At 44.2% G+C, this 23,412-nt stretch overlaps 1 protein-coding gene across 1 annotated transcript in view; it reads right to left on the bottom strand.

The window, feature by feature from the left end:
* Window positions 1-5: 5 nt before the first annotated feature.
* The window catches only part of LOC100746456, a gene marked incomplete at its 3' end in the record, with an annotated part of 87,785 nt that continues 64,378 nt past the window's right edge, over window positions 6-23,412 (bottom strand). The window contains 56 exon segments of the mRNA XM_033320643.1: window positions 6-298; window positions 430-750; window positions 828-1,145; window positions 1,226-1,531; window positions 1,627-1,929; window positions 2,012-2,347; window positions 2,436-3,074; window positions 3,163-3,477; window positions 3,609-3,929; window positions 4,008-4,325; window positions 4,406-4,711; window positions 4,807-5,109; window positions 5,192-5,527; window positions 5,616-5,930; window positions 6,062-6,434; window positions 6,487-6,794; window positions 6,926-7,246; window positions 7,324-7,641; window positions 7,722-7,956; window positions 7,958-8,037; window positions 8,386-8,688; window positions 8,771-9,106; window positions 9,181-9,404; window positions 9,406-9,484; window positions 9,559-9,873; window positions 10,004-10,324; window positions 10,402-10,722; window positions 10,803-11,108; window positions 11,195-11,497; window positions 11,580-11,915; window positions 11,989-12,303; window positions 12,398-12,718; window positions 12,861-13,178; window positions 13,258-13,563; window positions 13,646-13,948; window positions 14,034-14,288; window positions 14,391-14,696; window positions 14,779-15,068; window positions 15,157-15,502; window positions 15,591-15,905; window positions 16,047-16,367; window positions 16,473-16,790; window positions 16,862-17,566; window positions 17,639-17,974; window positions 18,063-18,377; window positions 18,507-18,827; window positions 18,975-19,292; window positions 19,379-19,684; window positions 19,791-20,093; window positions 20,173-20,508; window positions 20,589-20,903; window positions 21,037-21,357; window positions 21,517-21,834; window positions 21,914-22,219; window positions 22,393-22,695; window positions 22,776-23,114. Coding sequence (XP_033176534.1) covers window positions 6-298; window positions 430-750; window positions 828-1,145; window positions 1,226-1,531; window positions 1,627-1,929; window positions 2,012-2,347; window positions 2,436-3,074; window positions 3,163-3,477; window positions 3,609-3,929; window positions 4,008-4,325; window positions 4,406-4,711; window positions 4,807-5,109; window positions 5,192-5,527; window positions 5,616-5,930; window positions 6,062-6,434; window positions 6,487-6,794; window positions 6,926-7,246; window positions 7,324-7,641; window positions 7,722-7,956; window positions 7,958-8,037; window positions 8,386-8,688; window positions 8,771-9,106; window positions 9,181-9,404; window positions 9,406-9,484; window positions 9,559-9,873; window positions 10,004-10,324; window positions 10,402-10,722; window positions 10,803-11,108; window positions 11,195-11,497; window positions 11,580-11,915; window positions 11,989-12,303; window positions 12,398-12,718; window positions 12,861-13,178; window positions 13,258-13,563; window positions 13,646-13,948; window positions 14,034-14,288; window positions 14,391-14,696; window positions 14,779-15,068; window positions 15,157-15,502; window positions 15,591-15,905; window positions 16,047-16,367; window positions 16,473-16,790; window positions 16,862-17,566; window positions 17,639-17,974; window positions 18,063-18,377; window positions 18,507-18,827; window positions 18,975-19,292; window positions 19,379-19,684; window positions 19,791-20,093; window positions 20,173-20,508; window positions 20,589-20,903; window positions 21,037-21,357; window positions 21,517-21,834; window positions 21,914-22,219; window positions 22,393-22,695; window positions 22,776-23,114 — 17,765 coding nt within the window.

Consider the following 23,412-nt stretch of genomic DNA (forward strand, 5'->3'; position numbering starts at 1 on the left):
CTAGTGAATGGATCTCCGGTATATGAGTCTCGGCAGGCACAAATTGGACTATGGTTTCTGACAACGCAAGTGGCGAAAGTTCCACACGAAGCAGGGCATGGATTAACACATTTCTGGTTAACGCATGCACGATCTTGAGGACATTCTGAATTTAAAGTACACTCGGGACGGCACATGGGTGGTGTGCCAGTGAATTCTGCTAGACAAGAGCAGACACTTTGCCCGTTTACTACGCGACACTGACTGTTGGGTCCGCAAGGCGAAGGACTGCAGGGATCCTTATAATTCATCTCATCCTCTGCAAGAGATTTAAATTCATGTTTTACATCATGAAACAGACGAATAAATTTCTGCTTTGATCAACTTTAGAAAAGACGTAAATCTTGGGTCATTATCTTGATGATTGACGAAAATTAAAATACATCGTACCTATTGCGGGCACTATCGAGCAGTACTGGAAGGGATTTCCACTGTAACCAGGAATGCATGAGCACGCTGGCCGATGATTGATGACCTTGCACTCTGCGTTTGGACTACAGGTGCCCGGACATGGGTCTTGACATTTGGAACGTATACAGCTCAGTGTAGATGGACAGTCAGTATCAACGACACATTCGGGGCGGCATCCTTCATAAGGGTTGCCGATGTAATCAGCAGCACAGGAACATGATCCGACACCATTTTGTTCTTTGCATATAGCATTGAAACCGCACGGTGATGGACTACATGGGGAGAGATTGACGGGAACAACTACAATGTTTTGAAGAAGCAATTTAGAGATCAGAAACGGAATGTTCAAAGCAAGAAAAGGATTTCGTAAGTCTTACGTGGCGTAGGTGTACATTGAGAGAAGGGGTCGCCGGTATAGTCATTCAAACAGGCACACATAGGGGTATGACTGACAACACGACACTCCGCGTTTGCCCCGCAGGATCCAGGACAAGGATCTCTGCACTTCTGATTGATGCAAGCCAACTGACTGGGGCATTCGCTATTGCTGCCACACTCGGGTCTGCAATTGGGTGGGGTGCCTATGAATTCAGATAAACAAGTGCAAGACGGAGAATCATTGACGACTCTGCATTCTGCATTGGGTCCACACGGAGAGGGTTCGCATGGATTTTGCGGTACAGCGGGCTCGGGAGCTAAAAATGAATTACCATTATGTTTGTTAAAATTGAAGTTTAGTAGCTAGTTACTGGAATACTGAAGCAAAAAATCTCACGTCGTGGGACACATTGGACAAATGGGTCGCCTGTAAGCTCAGGTGGGCAGCCACATATGGGATTATGATTGACGACGTTGCAAGTGGCTCTGAACCCGCATGTTCCAGAGCATGGATTGACACATTTCTGGTTGCTACAAGCTTGTGTCAGAGGACAATCGGAACTGACTGTACACTCCGGTCTACAGGACGGTGGTGCTCCTAAGAATCCTGCTACGCAGGAGCAGACAGGTTGACCATTGATCTCTCGACAGACGCTGTTTGGTCCACAAGGTGATGGAGAGCATGGGTTACCCTTTACGGTATCTGTTATTATGATAATTTGGTAAATATTCTGAGCACTGCTATAGTACCATGCAGCAAAGGAAATTAGGGGAATGGAAGAATTTTCTAAGATGTACCTTGAACGACAGTACACAGAACGAACGCATTTCCAACCATTCCACTTGGACAACTGCACATGGGCACATGATTGTATACTAGACACTCTGCATTTCGACCGCAAGTACCAGGGCAAGGATCGACACATTTCTTTCGCAAACAAGCGCGGTTCTGGGCACAATCGGTATTCAGTACGCACTCTGGTCGGCATCCAAGATATGGATCACCCTGATAGTCTGCCAGACATGTACAAATACCACTTTCGCAACGTGCATTGGGACCACAAGGTGATGATGCGCAAGGATCAACCGCTGACGGTTCCGCTATTAGAAAAATTAACGTGCATCACATAAATTTCAAACTTTTTACAATTTCTACTGAATGTTACGTTTTTAACTTTCTTACTTGGTGCCACGGGAGCAGGGTAACAGTTGCTGAAGGGATCTCCAGTGTATCCATTGAAGCAGGAACATATAGGAACATGATTGAGCACCGTGCACTGAGCGTTGGAACCACAGGAGCCTGGACAAGGGTCCCTGCATTTTTCTCTCATGCAGGCTTGACTAGGTGAACAGTCAGAGTTTACTGTACATTCTGGACGACAGTTTGGTGGACTTCCAATGTAAGTTGATAGACATTGACAAGAAGGACCTCCGTTAACAACACGGCACTCCGAATTAGGACCACAAGGGGATGGCAAACACGGTTGTGAAGGTTCGACTGTGGATGGTGGTAAGGCTTCTAAAAGGGCAATTATAAAATTAGAAATCAGTCTACTGTTATATCAAAAAGAATATAAATTACTTTGAAATTTTCTGAAATTCCTTACGTGGGATGGGGAAACATCTAGTGAATGGATCTCCGGTATATGAGTCTCGGCAGGCACAAATTGGACTATGGTTTCTGACAACGCAAGTGGCGAAAGTTCCACACGAAGCAGGGCATGGATTAACACATTTCTGGTTAACGCATGCACGTTCTTCAGGGCACTCGGAATTTAGAGTACACTCGGGGCGGCACATAGGAGGAGCACCCGTGAATTCTGGTAGACAAGAGCAGACACCTTGCCCATTTACGACGCGACATTGACTGTTGGGTCCGCAAGGCGAAGGTACGTTTTTAACTTTCTTACTTGGTGCCACGGGAGCAGGGTAACAGTTGCTGAAGGGATCTCCAGTGTATCCATTGAAGCAGGAACATATAGGAACATGATTGAGCACCGTGCACTGAGCGTTGGAACCACAGGAGCCTGGACAAGGGTCCCTGCATTTTTCTCTCATGCAGGCTTGACTAGGTGAACAGTCAGAGTTTACTGTACATTCTGGACGACAGTTTGGTGGACTTCCAATGTAAGTTGATAGACATTGACAAGAAGGACCTCCGTTAACAACACGGCACTCCGAATTAGGACCACAAGGGGATGGCAAACACGGTTGTGAAGGTTCGACTGTGGATGGTGGTAAGGCTTCTAAAAGGGCAATTATAAAATTAGAAATCAGTCTACTGTTATATCAAAAAGAATATAAATTACTTTGAAATTTTCTGAAATTCCTTACGTGGGATGGGGAAACATCTAGTGAATGGATCTCCGGTATATGAGTCTCGGCAGGCACAAATTGGGCTATGGTTCCTGACAACGCAAGTGGCGAAAGTTCCACACGAAGCAGGGCATGGATTAACACATTTCTGCTTAACGCATGCAAGATCTTGAGGACATTCTGAATTTAAAGTACATTCGGGACGACACATGGGAGGTGTGCCAGTGAATTCAGCCAGGCAAGAGCAGACACCTTGCCCATTTACGATGCGACATTGACTGTTTGGACCGCAAGGTGAAGGGTTGCACGGATCCTTATTTTGCGTTTCATCCTCTACAAGAGATATTAATTCATCTATTACATCACGAAGCAGACGAATAAATTTCTGCTTTGATCAACTTTAGAAAAGACCTAAATCTTGGGTCATTATCTTGATGATTGACGAAAATTAAAATATATCGTACCTATTGCGGGCATTATGGAGCAGTATTGGAAGGGATTTCCACTGTAACCCGGAATGCATGTGCACGCAGGTCGGTGATTAATGACTTTGCACTCCGTGTTTGTGCCACAGGCACCAGGGCAGGGGTCTTGACATTTGGAACGTATACAGCTCAGTGTAGATGGACAATCACTGTCAACGACACACTCGGGACGACACCCATCGTAGGGGTTTCCGATATAATCAGATAAACAGGAACAGGAACCTACGCCATTTCGCTCTTTGCATATAGCGTTAAAGCCACAAGGTGATGGACTACATGGCGTAAGATTCACGGGAACAGCTAAAATTTTTTTACGAATTGACTTAGTGAACAGAAACTAATTATTAAAAAAGAAGAAAAGGTTTTCGCGAGCCTTACCTGGTATAGGAGAACATTGACTGAAGGGATCACCAGTATAGTCGTTCAAACAGGCACACATAGGGGTATGACTGACAACACGGCACTCCGCGTTTGCCCCGCAGGATCCAGGACAAGGATCTCTGCATTTCTGATTGATGCAAGCCAACTGATTTGGACATTCGCTATTACTGCCACATTCGGGTCTGCAATTGGGTGGGGCGCCTGTGTATTCCGATAAACAAGAGCAAGAGGGAGCATCATTGATGACTCGGCATTCTGCATTGGGTCCACACGGAGAGGGTTCGCATGGATTTTGTGGTACAATGGGCTCGGGTGCTAAAATTACACGTGTAAGTTACTATTATGTTTCTTAAAAATTTCCTGAATAAGTGACATATTGAAGGAACAAATCTTACGTCTCGGCGCACATTGAATGAATGGATCGCCTGTAAGTTCTGGTGGACAGCTACATATGGGATTATGATTGACGACATTGCAGGTGGCCCTGAACCCGCATGTACCAGAACATGGATTGACACATTTCTGATTGCTACAAGCCTGTGTCAAAGGACAATCAGAGCTGATTGTACACTCTGGTCTACATGTAGGTGGAGTTCCCAAGAATCCAGATACACAGGAGCAGACAGATTGTCCATTGATTTCTCGACAGACGCTGTTTGGCCCACAAGGCGAAGGAGAGCATGGCTTGCCCTTTACGGTATCTATTATCATGACAATTTGGTAAATGTTCTGGAAACTTCCATAGTACCATGCAGTAAAGAAAATTAGGGCAATGGAAGAAGTTTCTAAGATGTACCTTGAGCGACAGTACACAGAACGAACGCATTTCCAACCATTCCACTTGGACAACTGCACATGGGCACATGATTGTATACTAGACACTCTGCATTTCGACCGCAAGTACCAGGGCAAGGATCGACACATTTGTTTCTCAAACAAGCGCGATTCTGGGCACAATCTGTATTCAGTACGCACTCTGGTCGGCACCCAACGTATGGATCACCCTGATAGTCTGTCAAGCACGTACAAATACCACTTTCGCAACGTGCATTGGGACCACAAGGTGATGATGCGCAAGGATCAACCACTGACGGTTCCGCTATTAGAAAAATTAACGTGTATCACATAAATTTCAAACTTTTTACAATTTCTACTGAATGTTACGTTTTTAACTTTCTTACTTGGTGCCACGGGAGCAGGGTAACAGTTGCTGAAGGGATCACCAGTGTATCCATTGAAGCAGGAACATATAGGAACATGATTGAGCACCGTGCACTGAGCGTTGGAACCACAGGAGCCTGGACAAGGGTCCCTGCATTTTTCTCTCATGCAGGCTTGACTAGGTGAACAGTCAGAGTTTACTGTACATTCTGGACGACAGTTTGGTGGACTTCCAATGTAAGATGATAAACATTGACAGGATGGACCTCCGTTAACTACACGGCACTCCGAATTAGGGCCACAAGGGGATGGCAAACACGGTTGTGAAGGTTCGACTGTGGATGGTGGTAAGGCTTCTAAAAGGGCAATTATAAAATTAGAAATCAGTCTACTGTTATATCAAAAAGAATATAAATTACTTTGAAATTTTCTGAAATTCCTTACGTGGGATGGGGAAACATCTAGTGAATGGATCTCCGGTATATGAGTCTCGGCAGGCACAAATTGGACTATGGTTTCTGACAACGCAAGTGGCGAAAGTTCCACACGAAGCAGGGCATGGATTAACACATTTCTGGTTAACGCAGGCACGATCTTGCGGACATTCTGAATTTAAAGTACATTCGGGACGACACATGGGAGGTGTACCCGTGAATTCTGCCAGACAAGAGCAGACACCTTGTCCGTTTACTACGCGACACTGACTGTTGGGACCACAAGGCGAAGGACTGCAGGGATCCTTATACTTCGTCTCATCCTCTGCAAGAGATTTTAATTCGTGTTTTACACCACGAAACAGACGAATAAATTTCTGCTTTATACAGCTTTAGATAAGACGTAAAACTTGGTTCATTATCTTGATGATTGACAAAAATTAAAATACATCGTACCTATTGCGGGCACTATCGAGCAATACTGGAAGGGATTTCCACTGTAACCCGGAAGGCAACTGCATGCAGGCCGGTGATTGATGACCTTGCATTCTGCATTAGTGCCACAGGTACCTGGACAGGGATCTTGACATTTGGAACGTATACAGCTCAGTGTAGATGGACAGTCAGTGTCAACGACACATTCGGGGCGGCATCCTTCATAAGGGTTGCCGAATGATAAACATTGACAGGATGGACCTCCGTTAACTACACGGCACTCCGAATTAGGGCCACAAGGGGATGGCAAACACGGTTGTGAAGGTTCGACTGTGGATGGTGGTAAGGCTTCTAAAAGGGCAATTACAAAATTAGAAATCAGTCTAATTTTATATCAAAAAGTATATACATTAATTTCAAATTTTCCGAAATTCCTTACGTTGGATGGGGAAACATCTAGTGAATGGATCTCCAGTATATGAGTCTCGGCAGGCACAAATTGGGCTATGGTTCCTGACAACGCAAGTGGCGAAAGTTCCACACGAAGCAGGGCATGGATTAACACATTTCTGGTTAACGCAGGCACGATCTTGCGGACATTCTGAATTTAAAGTACATTCGGGACGACACATGGGAGGTGTACCCGTGAATTCTGCCAGACAAGAGCAGACACCTTGTCCGTTTACTACGCGACACTGACTGTTGGGACCACAAGGCGAAGGACTGCAGGGATCCTTATACTTCGTCTCATCCTCTGCAAGAGATTTTAATTCGTGTTTTACACCACGAAACAGACGAATAAATTTCTGCTTTATACAGCTTTAGATAAGACGTAAAACTTGGTTCATTATCTTGATGATTGACAAAAATTAAAATACATCGTACCTATTGCGGGCACTATCGAGCAATACTGGAAGGGATTTCCACTGTAACCCGGAAGGCAACTGCATGCAGGCCGGTGATTGATGACCTTGCATTCTGCATTAGTGCCACAGGTACCTGGACAGGGATCTTGACATTTGGAACGTATACAGCTCAGTGTAGATGGACAGTCAGTGTCAACGACACATTCGGGGCGGCATCCTTCATAAGGGTTGCCGATGTAATCAGCAGCACAGGAACATGATCCGACACCATTTTGTTCTTTGCATATAGCATTGAAACCACACGGTGATGGACTACATGGGGAGAGATTGACGGGAACAACTACAATGTTTTTAAGAAGCAATTTAGAAATCAGAAACGGATTGTTCAAAGCAAGAAAAGGATTTCGTAAGCCTTACGTGGCGTAGGTGTACACTGAGTGAAGGGGTCGCCGGTATAGTCATTCAAACAGGCACACATAGGGGTATGACTAACAACACGACACTCCGCGTTTGCCCCGCAGGATCCAGGACAAGGATCTCTGCACTTCTGATTGATGCAAGCCAACTGACTGGGGCATTCGCTATTGCTGCCACACTCGGGTCTGCAATTGGGTGGGGTGCCTATGAATTCAGATAAACAAGTGCAAGACGGAGAATCATTGACGACTCTGCATTCTGCATTGGGTCCACACGGAGAGGGTTCGCATGGATTTTGCGGTACAGCGGGCTCGGGAGCTAAAAATGAATTACCATTATGTTTGTTAAAATTGTAGTTTAGTAACTAGTAACTAGAATACTGAAGCAAGAAATCTTACGTCGTGGGACACATTGGACAAATGGATCGCCAGAGAGTTCAGGTGGACAGCTGCATATCGGATTATGATTGACAACATTGCAAATGGCTCTAAACCCACATGTACCAGGGCAAGGATTGACACATTTCTGATTGGTGCAAGCCTGTGTCGGTGGACAATCGGAACTGACTGTACATTCTGGTCTGCAAGTTGGTGGTGCTCCTAAGTATCCTGCTACGCAAGAGCAAACAGGAGCAGACAGGTTGTCCATTGATTTCTCGACAGATACTGTTTGGTCCACATGGCGAAGGAGAGCATGGGTTACCCTTTTCGGTATCTGATATAATGAAAAGTGGCAAAAATTCAGAACAGCGCTACAGTAAGTATTTTGAATAGCGATACAGTCGGTATGAATAATCCAGCTATCGGCTAGTATCGTTGCTTTATATATATATTTAACACGATTGTAATATTCTGAGTTGTAAACTCAATGAACATGCACTTATTGACGTTCTGTTTACACGTAATATTTAGGCAATTGCGATCATTAAGAATATTTCTAAGATATTAAGAAGTCAAACTAAATAATATACAATTGAGTGTCCTAACGTAAATGGCAGTATTACGGACGGTTAATACCCAGCGATATGGATTAGAAATAGGCAACGAAGTTTCTAAAGTGTACCTTGAGCGACAGTGCACAGTACGAATGCATTTCCAACCATTCCACTTGGGCAACTACACATGGGCACATGATTGTATACTAGACACTCTGCATTTCGACCACAAGTACCAGGGCAAGGATCGACGCATTTGTTTCTCAAACAAGCGCGATTTTGAGCACAATCGGTATTGAGTACACACTCTGGTCGGCATCCAACATATGGATCACCCTGATAGTCTGTCAAGCATGTACAGACTCCACTTTCACAGCGTGCATTGGGACCACAAGGTGATGATGAGCAAGGGTCAACAACCGACGGTTCAACTATTAGGAGAATAAACGTGTCTCATATGCGTGTCAAACCTTTCACAAATTCTACTGAATGTTACGTCTTCGGCTTTCTTACTTGGTGTCACCGGAATTGGATAACAATTGCTGAAAGGATCTCCGGTGTATCCGTTGAAGCAGGAACATATAGGAACGTGATTGAGCACCGTGCACTGAGCGTTGGAACCACAAGAACCTGGACAAGGGTCCCTGCATTTTTCTCTCATGCAGGCCTGACTAGGGGAACAATCGGAGTTGACCGTACATTCTGGCCGACAGTTTGGTGGACTTCCAACGTAAGTTGACCGACACTGGCAAGATGGGCCACCATTGATCACACGACATTCTGAATTTGGACCACAAGGAGAGGGCAAACAAGGTTGCGAAACTTCAATTGCAGTAGGTGGTGTAGCTTCTAAAAGACGAAATATGATATGAACAATCTATCTGATTTTCCGGAAATATAAATACGTGTTTGGTATATCTCACGTGGAACGGGGAAACATCTAGTGAACGGATCTCCGGTATATGAGTCTCTGCAGGCACAAATTGGGCTATGGTTCCTGACAACGCAAGTGGCAAATGTTCCACATGAAGCAGGGCATGGATTAACACATTTCTGACTAACACAGGCACGATCTAGTGGGCATTCCGAATTTAAAGTACACTCGGGGCGGCACATGGGTGGCGTGCCAGTGAATTCTGGCAGACACCACACGACATTCAGAATTTGGACCACAAGGAGAGGGCAAACAAGGTTGCGAAACTTCAATTGCAGTAGGTGGTGTAGCTTCTAAAAGACGAAATATGATATGAACAATCTATCTGATTTTCCGGAAATATAAATACGTGTTTGGTATATCTCACGTGGAACGGGGAAACATCTAGTGAACGGATCTCCGGTATATGAGTCTCTGCAGGCACAAATTGGGCTATGGTTCCTGACAACGCAAGTGGCAAATGTTCCACATGAAGCAGGGCATGGATTAACACATTTCTGACTAACACAGGCACGATCTAGTGGGCATTCCGAATTTAAAGTACACTCGGGGCGGCACATGGGTGGCGTGCCAGTGAATTCTGGCAGACAGGAGCAAACTCCTTGTCCGTTTACTACGCGACACTGGCTGTTGGGTCCGCAAGGCGAAGGGCTGCAGGGATCCTTATACTTCGTTTCGTCCTCTGCAAGAGATTTTGTTTTATATTTTAAATCACGGAAAGAACGAATAAATGTCTGCTTTGGTCAGCTTTAGATGAGGCATAAATTTTAGCTCATGGTCATTACATTCCAGAAAATCTGAATCTATCGTACCTATTGCGGGTATTACAGAGCAGTATTGGAAGGGATTTCCACTGTAACCCGGAACGCATGTGCACGCAGGCCTGTGATTGATAACCTTGCATTCTGCGTTAGTGCCACAGGTACCTGGACAAGGATCTTGACATTTGGAACGTATACAGCTCAGTGTAGACGGACAGTCAGTGTCAACGACACATTCGGGGCGGCATCCTTCATAAGGGTTGCCGACGTAATCAGCAGCACAGGAACATGATCCGACACCGTTTTGTTCTTTGCATATAGCATTGAAACCACACGGTGATGGACTACATGGGGAGAGATTGACGGGAACAACTACAATATTTTGAAGAAGCAATTTAGAGATCAGAAACGGATTGTTCAAAGCAAGAAAAGGATTTCGTAAGCCTTACGTGGCGTAGGTGTACACTGAGTGAAGGGGTCGCCGGTATAGTCGTTCAAACAGGCACACATAGGTGTATGACTGACAACGCGACATTCCGCGTTGGCCCCACAAGATCCAGGACAAGGATCTCTGCACTTTTGATTGATGCAAGCCAACTGACTGGGGCATTCGCTATTGCTGCCACACTCGGGTCTGCAATTGGGTGGGGTGCCTATGAATTCAGATAAACAAGTGCAAGACGGAGAATCATTGACGACTCTGCATTCTGCATTGGGTCCACACGGAGAGGGTTCGCATGGATTTTGCGGTACAGCGGGCTCGGTGGGGGCTCGGGTGCTAAAAGAGAATTAGCATTATGATTTTTTAAATTTTCATTAGTAACTGGGATACTGAAGCAAGAAATCTTACGTCGGGGGACACATTGGACAAATGGATCGCCTGTAAGTTCAGGCGGGCAGCCACATATGGGATTATGATTGACGACGTTGCAGATGGCTCCGAACCCACATGTGCCAGAGCATGGATTGACACATTTCTGGTTGCTACAAGCTTGTGTCAGGGGACAATCGGAGCTGACTGTACACTCTGGTCTACAGGTAGGCGGTGTTCCCAAAAATCCAGATACGCAGGAGCAGACAGGTTGGCCATTGATTTCGCGACAGATACTGTTTGGTCCGCAAGGCGAAGGAGAGCATGGGTTGCCCTTTATGGTATCTGGTATTATGGTAATATAGTAAATATTCTGAGCAATACTTAGTACTAGCCTGCGGAGAAAATTAGGGAAAGAGAAGTTTCTGTACCTTGAGCGACAGTGCACAGTACAAACGCATTTCCAACCATTCCACTCGGGCAACTGCACATGGGTATATGATTGTATACAAGACATTCCGCGTTTCGACCGCAAGTACCAGGGCAAGGATCGACACATTTGTTTCTCAAACAAGCCCGATTCTGGGCACAATCTGTATTCAGTACGCACTCTGGTCGGCACCCAACATATGGATCACCCTGATAGTCTGTCAAGCATGTACAAATACCACTTTCGCAACGTGCATTGGGACCACAAGGTGATGATGCGCAAGGATCAACCACAGACGGTTCCGCTATTAGGAGAATAAACGTGTCTCATATGCGTGTCAAACCTTTCACAAATTCTACTAAGTATTACGTATTCGGTTTTCTTACTTGGTATCACCGGAATTGGATAACAATTGCTGAAAGGATCTCCGGTGTATCCGTTGAAGCAGGAACATATGGGAACGTGATTGAGCACCGTGCACTGAGCGTTGGAACCACAAGAACCTGGACAAGGGTCCCTGCATTTTTCTCTCATGCAGGCCTGACTAGGGGAACAATCGGAGTTGACCGTACATTCTGGCCGACAGTTTGGTGGACTTCCAACGTAAGTTGACCGACACTGGCAAGATGGGCCACCATTGATCACACGACATTCTGAATTTGGACCACAAGGAGAGGGCAAACAAGGTTGCGAAACTTGAATTGCTGTAGGTGGTGTAGCTTCTAAAAGAGCAGACATGTTATAACAATCTGTCTAATTTTTGGGCGGTTAAAATACGAGCTTCAAATTTCTCACGTGGAATAGGGAAACATCTGGTGAATGGATCGCCAGTATACGAATCTCTGCAGGCACAAATCGGGCTATGGTTTCTGACCACGCAAGTGGCGAATGTTCCACATGAAGCAGGGCATGGATTAACACATTTCTGGTTAACGCATGCACGTTCTTCAGGGCACTCGGAATTTAGAGTACACTCGGGGCGGCACATAGGAGGAGCACCCGTGAATTCTGGTAGACAAGAGCAGACACCTTGCCCATTTACGACGCGACATTGACTGTTGGGTCCGCAAGGTGAAGGGTTGCACGGGTCTTTGTATTTCGTGTCATCTTCTACAAAATTTTCATTTTTCAAGTGCTAGTTATTCACCATATTTGTAATCATAACTATGTTTGTTAAATATGACGATTCGAATTTCTTTCATACCTATCTCCCGTATGAGAGTACAGAATTGGAACGGATTCCCACTGTAACCTTGAATGCATGTACATGCAGGGCGGTGATTTATGACCTTACACTCTGCATTTGTACCACAAGTCCCTGGACAAGGATCTTGACATTTGGATCGTATACAGCTCAATGTGGATGCACAATCGGTATCAATGACACATTCGGGTCGACACCCTTCATAAGGATTACCAATGTAATCAGACAAGCAGGAACAAGATCCAACACCGTTTTGCTCTTTGCATATCGCATTGAAACCGCATGGTGATGGGGTGCACGGAGAAAGACTGACGGGAACAGCTAGAACGGTTTTGAGAAATCAGAAAATTTGAGACTATAATTAGATAGAATAAAATTACTTATTATGTCCATAAAGGGACGAATATTCCAATAGCAATAATTTGAACATTCGAAAACTGGAAAAAGAATTCTTCATCCTTACGTGGTCTTGGTGTACACTGCGTGAAGGGGTCACCAGTATAATCCTCAGGACAAACACACATTGGAGTATGACTGACAACACGACACTCCGCGTTCGCCCCGCAGGATCCAGGACAAGGATCTCTGCATTTCTGATTGATGCAAGCAAACTGACTAGGACATTCGCTATTACTGACACATTCCGGTCGACAATTGGGAGGTGCGCCTATGAATTCTGGAGAACAAGAACATGAGGGAGCATCGTTGACAACTCTACATTGAGAATTTGGTCCGCATGGAGAAGGTTCGCATGGGTTTTGTGGCACTACGGGTTCGGGTGCTAAAAATATGTGTATGAATTATTAATATATTTGATAATAATTTTGTTCAGAGATCATATACGAAGAAATAGATCTTACGTGGTGGAACACATTGAACAAACGGATCACCAGCGAGGTCTGCTGGACAACTGCATATAGGATTATGATTGACAACATTGCAAACAGCTCTGAATCCACATGAACCCGGACATGGATTTACACACTTCTGATTAGTACAAGCTTGTGTCAATGGACAATCAGTACTGACTGTGCACTCTGGTCTACAAGTTGGTGGTGCTCCTAAGAATCCTGCTACGCAGGAACAGACAGGCTGACCATTGATCTCTCGACAAACGCTGTTTGGTCCACACGGCGACGGCGAACATGGATTTCTTTCTATGGTATCTATCATCATGGCAATATGATAGACGATCAGATGAGAATCAGAAGCGAACTAATATAGCAAAGAATATTTTACAAACTGTACCTTGGAAGACAGTGCACTGAACGAAAGCATTTCCAATCATACCAGTGGGACAGCTACACATAGGCACGTGATTGTATACTAAACATTCTGCATTTAAACCACATGTACCAGGACAAGGATCGATGCACTTATTCCTTGAACAAGCCCGATTCTGAGGACAGTCTGTGTTCAGTACACATTCTGGTCGACAACCCATATAAGGGTCCCCTTGATATTCTGCCAAACATGTACATATTCCATTGTCGCAACGTGCATTGGGCCCACAGGGTGATGATGCACAGGGATCAACAATAGTTGGTTCAGCTATCAAAGGAAAATAAATCATGTTCCTCATTTTTTAGAACTCCTTCGCAAATTATAATTTGTCATATTTTTGTATCTTTCTTACTTGGTATGACGGGAGAGAGATTGCAGTTACTGAAAGGATCTCCAGTGTATCCTTCGAAACAGGTGCATATAGGAACGTGATTGAGCACCGTGCACTGGGCATTGGAACCACATGAACCTGGACAAGGATCTCTGCACCTTTGTCTCATGCAAGTCTGGCTTGCGGAACAATCAGAGTTTACTGTACATTCAGGACGACAGTTTGGTGGACTTCCAATGTAAGTTGATAGACATTGACAGGATGGACCTCCGTTAACTACACGGCTACGGGTTCGGGTGCTAAAAATATGTGTATGAATTATTAATATATTTGATAATAATTTTGTTCAGAGATCATATACGAAGAAATAGATCTTACGTGGTGGAACACATTGAACAAACGGATCACCAGCGAGGTCTGCTGGACAACTGCATATAGGATTATGATTGACAACATTGCAAACAGCTCTGAATCCACATGAACCCGGACATGGATTTACACACTTCTGATTAGTACAAGCTTGTGTCAATGGACAATCAGTACTGACTGTGCACTCTGGTCTACAAGTTGGTGGTGCTCCTAAGAATCCTGCTACGCAGGAACAGACAGGCTGACCATTGATCTCTCGACAAACGCTGTTTGGTCCACACGGCGACGGCGAACATGGATTTCTTTCTATGGTATCTATCATCATGGCAATATGATAGACGATCAGATGAGAATCAGAAGCGAACTAATATAGCAAAGAATATTTTACAAACTGTACCTTGGAAGACAGTGCACTGAACGAAAGCATTTCCAATCATACCAGTGGGACAGCTACACATAGGCACGTGATTGTATACTAAACATTCTGCATTTAAACCACATGTACCAGGACAAGGATCGATGCACTTATTCCTTGAACAAGCCCGATTCTGAGGACAGTCTGTGTTCAGTACACATTCTGGTCGACAACCCATATAAGGGTCCCCTTGATATTCTGCCAAACATGTACATATTCCATTGTCGCAACGTGCATTGGGCCCACAGGGTGATGATGCACAGGGATCAACAATAGTTGGTTCAGCTATCAAAGGAAAATAAATCATGTTCCTCATTTTTTAGAACTCCTTCGCAAATTATAATTTGTCATATTTTTGTATCTTTCTTACTTGGTATGACGGGAGAGAGATTGCAGTTACTGAAAGGATCTCCAGTGTATCCTTCGAAACAGGTGCATATAGGAACGTGATTGAGCACCGTGCACTGGGCATTGGAACCACATGAACCTGGACAAGGATCTCTGCACCTTTGTCTCATGCAAGTCTGGCTTGCGGAACAATCAGAGTTTACTGTACATTCAGGACGACAGTTTGGTGGACTTCCAATGTAAGTTGATAGACATTGACAGGATGGACCTCCGTTAACTACACGGCACTCCGAATTAGGACCACAAGGGGATGGCAAACACGGTTGTGAAGGTTCGACTGTGGATGGTGGTAAGGCTTCTAAAAGGGCAATTACAAAATTAGAAATCAGTCTAATTTTATATGGAAAGGTATATACATTAATTTGAAATTTTCCGAAATTCCTTACGTGGAATGGGGAAACATCTAGTGAACGGATCTCCAGTATATGAGTCTCGGCAGGCACAAATTGGACTATGGTTCCTGACAACGCAAGTGGCAAAAGTTCCACATGAAGCAGGACATGGATTAACACATTTCTGGTTAACACACGCACGATCTTGTGAACATTCTGAATTTAAAGTACACTCGGGACGACACATGGGAGGTGTACCCGTGAATTCTGCCAGGCAAGAGCAAACACCTTGATCATTAATTACTCGACATTGACTATTTGGTCCGCAAGGTGAAGGGTTGCATGGATCCTTGTACGTTGGTTTATCTTCTAGAAAATGGGGATTTCGAATTATAAGAAATATTTCTTGTAATCTTTCGAAGTACAAGCTTCGTACTTCGAACTTCAAGCTTTTCATACGTCAGAGTTTATGTCAAATGTATACCAGGACGAGTGGGTAAATACTCATACCTATTTCCCGGATTACTGTACAGTATTGGAAGGGATTTCCACTGTAACCTTGGAGACAAGTGCATGCAGGACGATGATTGATGACTTGGCACTCCGCGTTCGTACCACAGGTGCCGGGGCAAGGATCCTGACATTTAGAGCGTATGCAGCTCAATGTGGATGAACAGTCAGTGTCAACGACACATTCTGGGCGACATCCTTGATAGGGATTGCCAATATAATCATTTAAACAGGAACAGGACCCTACACCACTTTGTTCTCTGCATATCGCGTTGAAACCACACGGTGATGGGGTGCATGGAGAAATATCGACGGGGATAGCTAAAACGTTTTAACGTTATCATTTAATATTTTCGAGGAATAAAAATTTTTGATAACTGTAATTTAGAAAAAAAGTATTAGGGAAAGAATACTCTTGGCCCTTACGTGGTCTTGGTGTACACTGCGTGAAGGGGTCACCAGTATAATCCTCAGGACAAACACACATCGGTGTATGACTGACAACACGACACTCCGCGTTCGCCCCGCAGGATCCAGGACAAGGATCTCTGCATTTCTGATTGATGCAAGCAAACTGACTAGGACATTCGCTATTACTGACACATTCCGGTCGACAATTGGGAGGTGCGCCTATGAATTCTGGAGAACAAGAACATGAGGGAGCATCGTTGACAACTCTACATTGAGAATTTGGTCCGCATGGAGAAGGTTCGCATGGGTTTTGTGGCACAACGGGCTCTGGTGCTAAAAACATATATATGAATAAGCTTTATGTTTTGAAACAAGATCTACAAAAGATCCAATTTTAAAGGAACACTGCTTACGGCGTGGGGTACATTGAACAAATGGATCGCCAGTGAGATCTGGTGGGCAGCTGCATATAGGATTATGATTGACAACGTTACAAGTAGCTCTGAATCCACATGAGCCAGGACAAGGATTGACACATTTTTGATTACTACAAGCTTCTGATAGAGAACAATCAGAACTAAGTATACATTCTGGTCTACAAGTTGGAGGAGCACCTAGGAATCCTGCTACGCAGGAGCAAACAGGCTGTCCATTGATCTCTCGGCAAATACTGTTTGGTCCACATGGTGAAGGTGAACAAGGGTTTCTTTTTATGGTATCTATCGTTAAAATATAATGGGAGACAGTCAGAGGCGTGTGAGTTGAGAATTAAATTATCATCGCAAATGAAATTTCTTAATTTGTACCTTGGAGAACAGTGCACTGAACAAATGCGTTTCCAACCATTCCGTTGGGACAGCTGCACATGGGCACGTGACTGTACACCAGACATTCTGCATTTATGCCACAAGTACCAGGACAAGGATCAACACACTTGTTTCTCAAACAAGCACGATTCTGAGGGCAATCTGTGTTCAACACACATTCTGGTCGACAACCAATGTAAGGATCTCCCTGATACTCTGGTAAACATGTACAGATTCCACTGTCGCAACGTGCATTGGGACCACAAGGTGATGATGCACAGGGGTCAATAATCGTGGGTTCAGCTATAAAGGCAATAAAAATATTTCGCATTTTTTACAGATTAATCATAATTACTAGCTTTTAATTTTTCTTACTTGGTTTAACAGGAGCAAGATTGCAACTGTTGAAAGGATCTCCTGTGTACCCGCTTAGACACGAACATACAGGGACGTGATTCGATACTGTACACTGTGCGTTAGAGCCACAAGACCCTGGACAAGGATCTCTGCATTTTTGTCTTATACAGGCTTGACTGGGAGAACAGTCAGAGCTAACTGTACACTCTGGACGACAGTTTGGTGGACTTCCAATGTAAGTTGGTAGACATTGACAAGATGGACCTCCGTTAACTACACGACACTCTGAATTTGGACCACAAGGAGATGGCAAGCAAGGTTGTGAAGGTTCGGCTGTGGCTGGTGGTAAAGCTTCTAAAAGGGCAATTACGAAATCAGAAATCTGTCTAATTTTATATCAAAGAGTATATAAATTAATTTGGAATTTTCCGAAATGTCTTACGTGGGATGGGGAAACATCTAGTAAATGGATCTCCAGTGTATGCTTCTCTGCAAGCACAAATTGGACTGTGATTTTTTACCACACATGTAGCAAATGTGCCACAAGATGCGGGACACGGGTCCACACATTTCTGGTTAACGCATGCACGTTCTTCAGGGCACTCGGAATTTAGAGTACACTCGGGGCGACACATAGGAGGAGCACCCGTGAATTCTGGTAGACAGGAGCAGACTCCTTGACCGTTTACTACGCGACACTGACTGTTTGGTCCACAGGGAGAAGGGTTGCACGGATCCTTATATTTCATTTCGTCTTCTACAAGAGATTTTAATTCAGATTTTACGTTGCGAAAATTATTTCGCCTGATCTTCAGAAATAAAAATTCATGAGTGCAAAAAATTTACTATAATGATCCTAATCAAACATTTGAGAGATTTTTCGTACCTATTTCACGTATCAAGTTACAGTATTGGAATGGATTTCCAGTGTAGTCTCGGAAGCACGTGCATGCAGGACGATGGTTGATGACCTTGCATTCTGCGTTCGTGCCACAGGTACCTGGGCAGGGATCTTGGCATTTAGAGCGTATACAACTTAATGCTGATGGACAGTCAGTGTCAACGACACACTCAGGGCGGCACCCTTCGTAAGGGTTGCCGATGTAATCGGCTGCACAGGAACATGAACCGACACCGTTCTGTTCTTTACATATCGCATTGAAACCACACGGCGATGGACTACATGGGGAGAGATTGACGGGAACAGCTAGAAATTTTTTAAATAGTCAGAGCAATCGAAGGGCAACAGATATAATAAGCGATTATGAAAGTCAAAGGTTCTGCCTTCTCGAAAATACTTCTTTGACTATTAGTGAAAGTTCAAAAGGAAGAAAATATAGATTTTTATCCTTACGTGGTTTGAGTGTACACTGAGTGAAAGGATCACCGGTATAGCGATCAGGGCAAATACACATAGGTGTATGACTAACAACACGACACTCGGCGTTAGCCCCACAAGATCCAGGACAAGGATCCCTGCATTTTTTATTCATACAGGCAAACTGACTAGGACATTCGCTATTGCTAACACATTCGGGCCTGCAATTAGGTGGGGCTCCTATGAATTCCGACAAACAGGAGCAAGAGGGTGCACTATTGATGACTCTGCATTCTGCATTGGGTCCACACGGAGATGGTTCACATGGGTTTTGTGGCACTACGGGCTCGGGTGCTAAAAAGACACGTACAAATTACCATCATCTGTCTTACGTTTCTAAATTCTGTTCAGCGTTCAAATCTTGGAGAACTAAATCTTACGTCGTGGAACACACTGAACAAATGGATCGCCAGAGAGTTCAGGTGGACAGCTGCATATCGGATTATGATTGACAACATTGCAAATGGCTCTAAACCCACATGTACCGGGGCAAGGATTGACACATTTCTGATTGGTGCAAGCCTGTGTCGGTGGACAATCGGAACTGACTGTACATTCTGGTCTGCAAGTTGGTGGTGCTCCTAAGTATCCTGCTACGCAAGAGCAAACAGGCTGACCATTGATCTCTCGACAAACACTGTTTGGTCCACACGGTGAAGGCGAACATGGGTTTCCTTTGACGGTATCTATTATCATCACAATACGATACAGTTTTTTGAAATGGTTTTCAAATGCGTTACAAAATGAAGCGATACGAATCGAATGTTGGAAAGAAAATTCATTGATCTATACCTTGAAGAATTGTGCACTGAACGAATGCGTTCCCAACCATTCCATTAGGACAACTGCACATGGGCACGTGATTGTATACTAAACATTCTGCATTGACACCACATGTACCAGGACAAGGATCAACGCACTTGTTTCTTAAACAAGCTCTATTCTGAGGACAGTCCGTATTCAGTACACATTCTGGACGACAACCTACGTATGGATCACCCTGATATTCTGATAGGCATGTACAAATTCCATTGTCACAACGTGCATTGGGACCACAAGGCGATGGTATACAAGGGTCAGCAACAGTGGGTTCAGCTGCGAAAGGAACAAACCTGTTATATTCTAGGAACTTTTCAATAATCTCAGATTGGGCTTTTTATTTCAACTTCCTTACTTGGCTTAACGGGAGCAGGATGACAGTTACTGAAAGGATCTCCCGTGTATCCTTCAAAGCAGGAACATATAGGAACGTGATTGAGTACAGTGCACTGAGCATTAGATCCACAAGAACCTGGGCAAGGGTCTCCGCATTTTGCTCTCATGCAAGCCTGACTAGGAGAACAATCAGAATTCACTGTACACTCTGGACGACAGTTTGGAGGACTTCCAATATAAGATGGTCGACATTGACAAGATGGCCCACCATTAACCACACGACATTCTGAATTTGGACCGCAAGGAGAAGGCAAACATGGTTGTGTAACTTCGAGTGCTGTAGGAGGCGTAGCTTCTAAAGGTGCAATTGCGAAATGTGAATCGTACTCAACTTTTCTAATATTAAGTTACTCGAAATGTTTCGATATATCTTACGTGGAATAGGGAAGCATCTGGTGAAGGGATCCCCCGTGTATGATTGCCTACATGCACAGATTGGACTGTGATTCCTGACCACGCATGTAGCGAATGTACCACAAGAAGCAGGACACGGGTCCACGCATTTCTGGTTAATACATGCACGATCTTGAGGACACTCTGAGTTTAGAACGCACTCAGGTCGGCACATTGGAGGTACTCCTGTATATTCTGGCAGACAGGAACAAACCCCTTGATCATTTACTACTCGACATTGACTGTTTGGTCCGCAAGGTGAAGGATTGCACGGGTCCTTGTACGTCGGTTTATCTTCTACAAGATTACGATTTAAATTTATAGAAAATATTGTAATCTTATAATCTTTCGAAAGACAAGAATTGCAATCTTTTCATTCGTAAGAGTTTATGCCAAATGCATACTAGAACGAATAGCTAAATACTCATACCTAATTCACGCATCAAGGTGCAGTATTGGAAGGGATTTCCACTGTAACCTTGAATACACGTGCACGCAGGACGATGATTGATAACCTTGCACTCTGTGTTCGTTCCACAAGTGCCTGGACAAGGATCTTGACATTTAGAACGTATACAACTCAAGGTAGATGGACAGTCCGTATCAACGACACATTCAGGACGACAACCTTCGTAAGGGTTGCCAATGTAATCGGGCGAACAGGAACACGAACCTATACCGTTTTGTTCTTTGCATATCGCGTTGAAGCCACATGGCGAAGGAGTGCATGGAGAAATATTCACAGGGACAGCTAAAAATTTTTACAATAGTCAGAAAATACGGAAAATTAATGCAATAAAATATTTCCTGCATAGATAATCAAAGTAAAAGGTTCCGACTGCTAATTCCTCTGACCACAAGTAACGGGTATAATAACAGAATGACAATGAACAAAAATGTTGATCCTTACGTGGTCTAGGTGTACATTGAGTGAAGGGATCACCGGTATAGTCGCTCGGACACACACACATAGGTGTGTGACTGACAACGCGACATTCAGCGTTGGCACCACAGGATCCCGGACAAGGGTCTCTACATTTCTGATTCATACACGCCATGTGACCAGAACATTCGCTGTTACTGATACATTCGGGTCTACAATTGGGAGGTGTGCCTATGAATTCCGGCGAACAAGAGCAAGAGGGAGCGTCATTGACCACTCTGCATTCTGCATTGGGTCCGCATGGAGAAGGTTCGCATGGGTTTTGTGGCACTACGGGCTCGGGTGCTAAAAGTACATATGTGGATTATTATTATTAGTTTTATAAACTTCGCTAATGATGGTACATCGAGAAAACAAATCTTACGTCGTAGAACACACTGAACAAATGGATCGCCAGTGAGTTCTGATGGACAACTGCATATAGGATTATGATTGACAACGTTACAAGTAGCTCTGAATCCACATGAACCGGGACAGGGATTGACACATTTCTGGTTGGTACAAGCTTCTGATAAAGGACAATCTGAACTGACTGTACATTCTGGTCTACAGGTAGGTGGTGCACCCAGGAATCCTGCTACGCAGGAACACACTGGCTGTTCATTGATCTCTCTACACACGCTATTTGGTCCACAGGGTGACGGCGAACAAGGATTCCTCTTTACAGTATCTGTCATTGTTACAGTATCGTAGATATTTAAGTTTCCGTCATAACGAATATTTTCTCATATTAGTATCGAAAAATAATATTGGTAATTAATTCAAATGTAACCAAATGTGTTATACCGTCTATAATATAGCGATATGAATTAAGGGTTAAAAGATAAGTTCCTGGAGTTGTACCTTGAAGGGCAGTGCACTGAACAAATGCATTTCCGACCATTCCACTAGGACAGCTGCACATGGGCACATGATTGAATATCAGACACTGCGCATTTCGGCCACATGTGCCGGGGCAAGGATCGACACACTTGTTCCTGATGCATGCTCGATTCTGAGGACAATCCGTATTCAGTACGCACTCTGGTCGACAACCAACGTAAGGATCTCCCTGATACTCTGGTAAACATGTGCAAATTCCATCGTCGCAACGTGCATTAGGTCCACATGGTGAGGATGCACAAGGGTCAACAACAGTTGGTTCAGCTGTTAAAGGAACGAACGTGTCTCGTATTTTTTACACACCATACAAATTTCAATTCTTACTTTTTCTTGAATTTCCTTACTTGGTTTAATGGGTGCGGGATAGCAATTGCTGAAAGGATCGCCGGTGTATCCTTCAGGGCAAGTGCACACAGGCACGTGATTGTAAACCGTGCACAGGGACGTGACACCACAGGATCCTTGGCAAGGATCTCTGCACTTCTCATTGGTACACGCAAGATTCATGGGGCAATCTGAATTCACGCGACATTCCGGTCGACAGGTCGGTGGGGATCCGATATATCTTGGCAGACAGGAACAAGAGGCTGTACCACCGATGTTCCTGCATTCTGCGTACATGCCACAAGGTGATGGCACGCACGGATCTTTAGGAGCGAGGTCAGTGTCTTTCTGGGGTGATTCTAAAATTTGTTGATTACATTATACGTGGTTAATTTTAATAGAAGCCGTTTGTATTCAATTTGTTAGGATGAATCGAAAGTTTTAGAATTTTTGGATACTGGATATTTGATGAAGTAAATTACGCATTGTCGAAGGTTTTAAAATGTCTTAGATTCTGGATGTTTGACGAAGTAGGTTATGCATAATATGAAATTCAAGCTGACGAACGTATTACGATGAAAGTATCCTAAATTCATTAATTATAAATTGCACATCTATGAGATTAGAAAACATAATGAGACCATAAATAATGAGAAT

Source organism: Bombus impatiens, unplaced genomic scaffold (genome assembly GCF_000188095.3).
Source record: "Bombus impatiens unplaced genomic scaffold, BIMP_2.2 scf_0321, whole genome shotgun sequence".
Taxonomy (NCBI): Eukaryota; Metazoa; Arthropoda; class Insecta; order Hymenoptera; family Apidae; genus Bombus; species Bombus impatiens.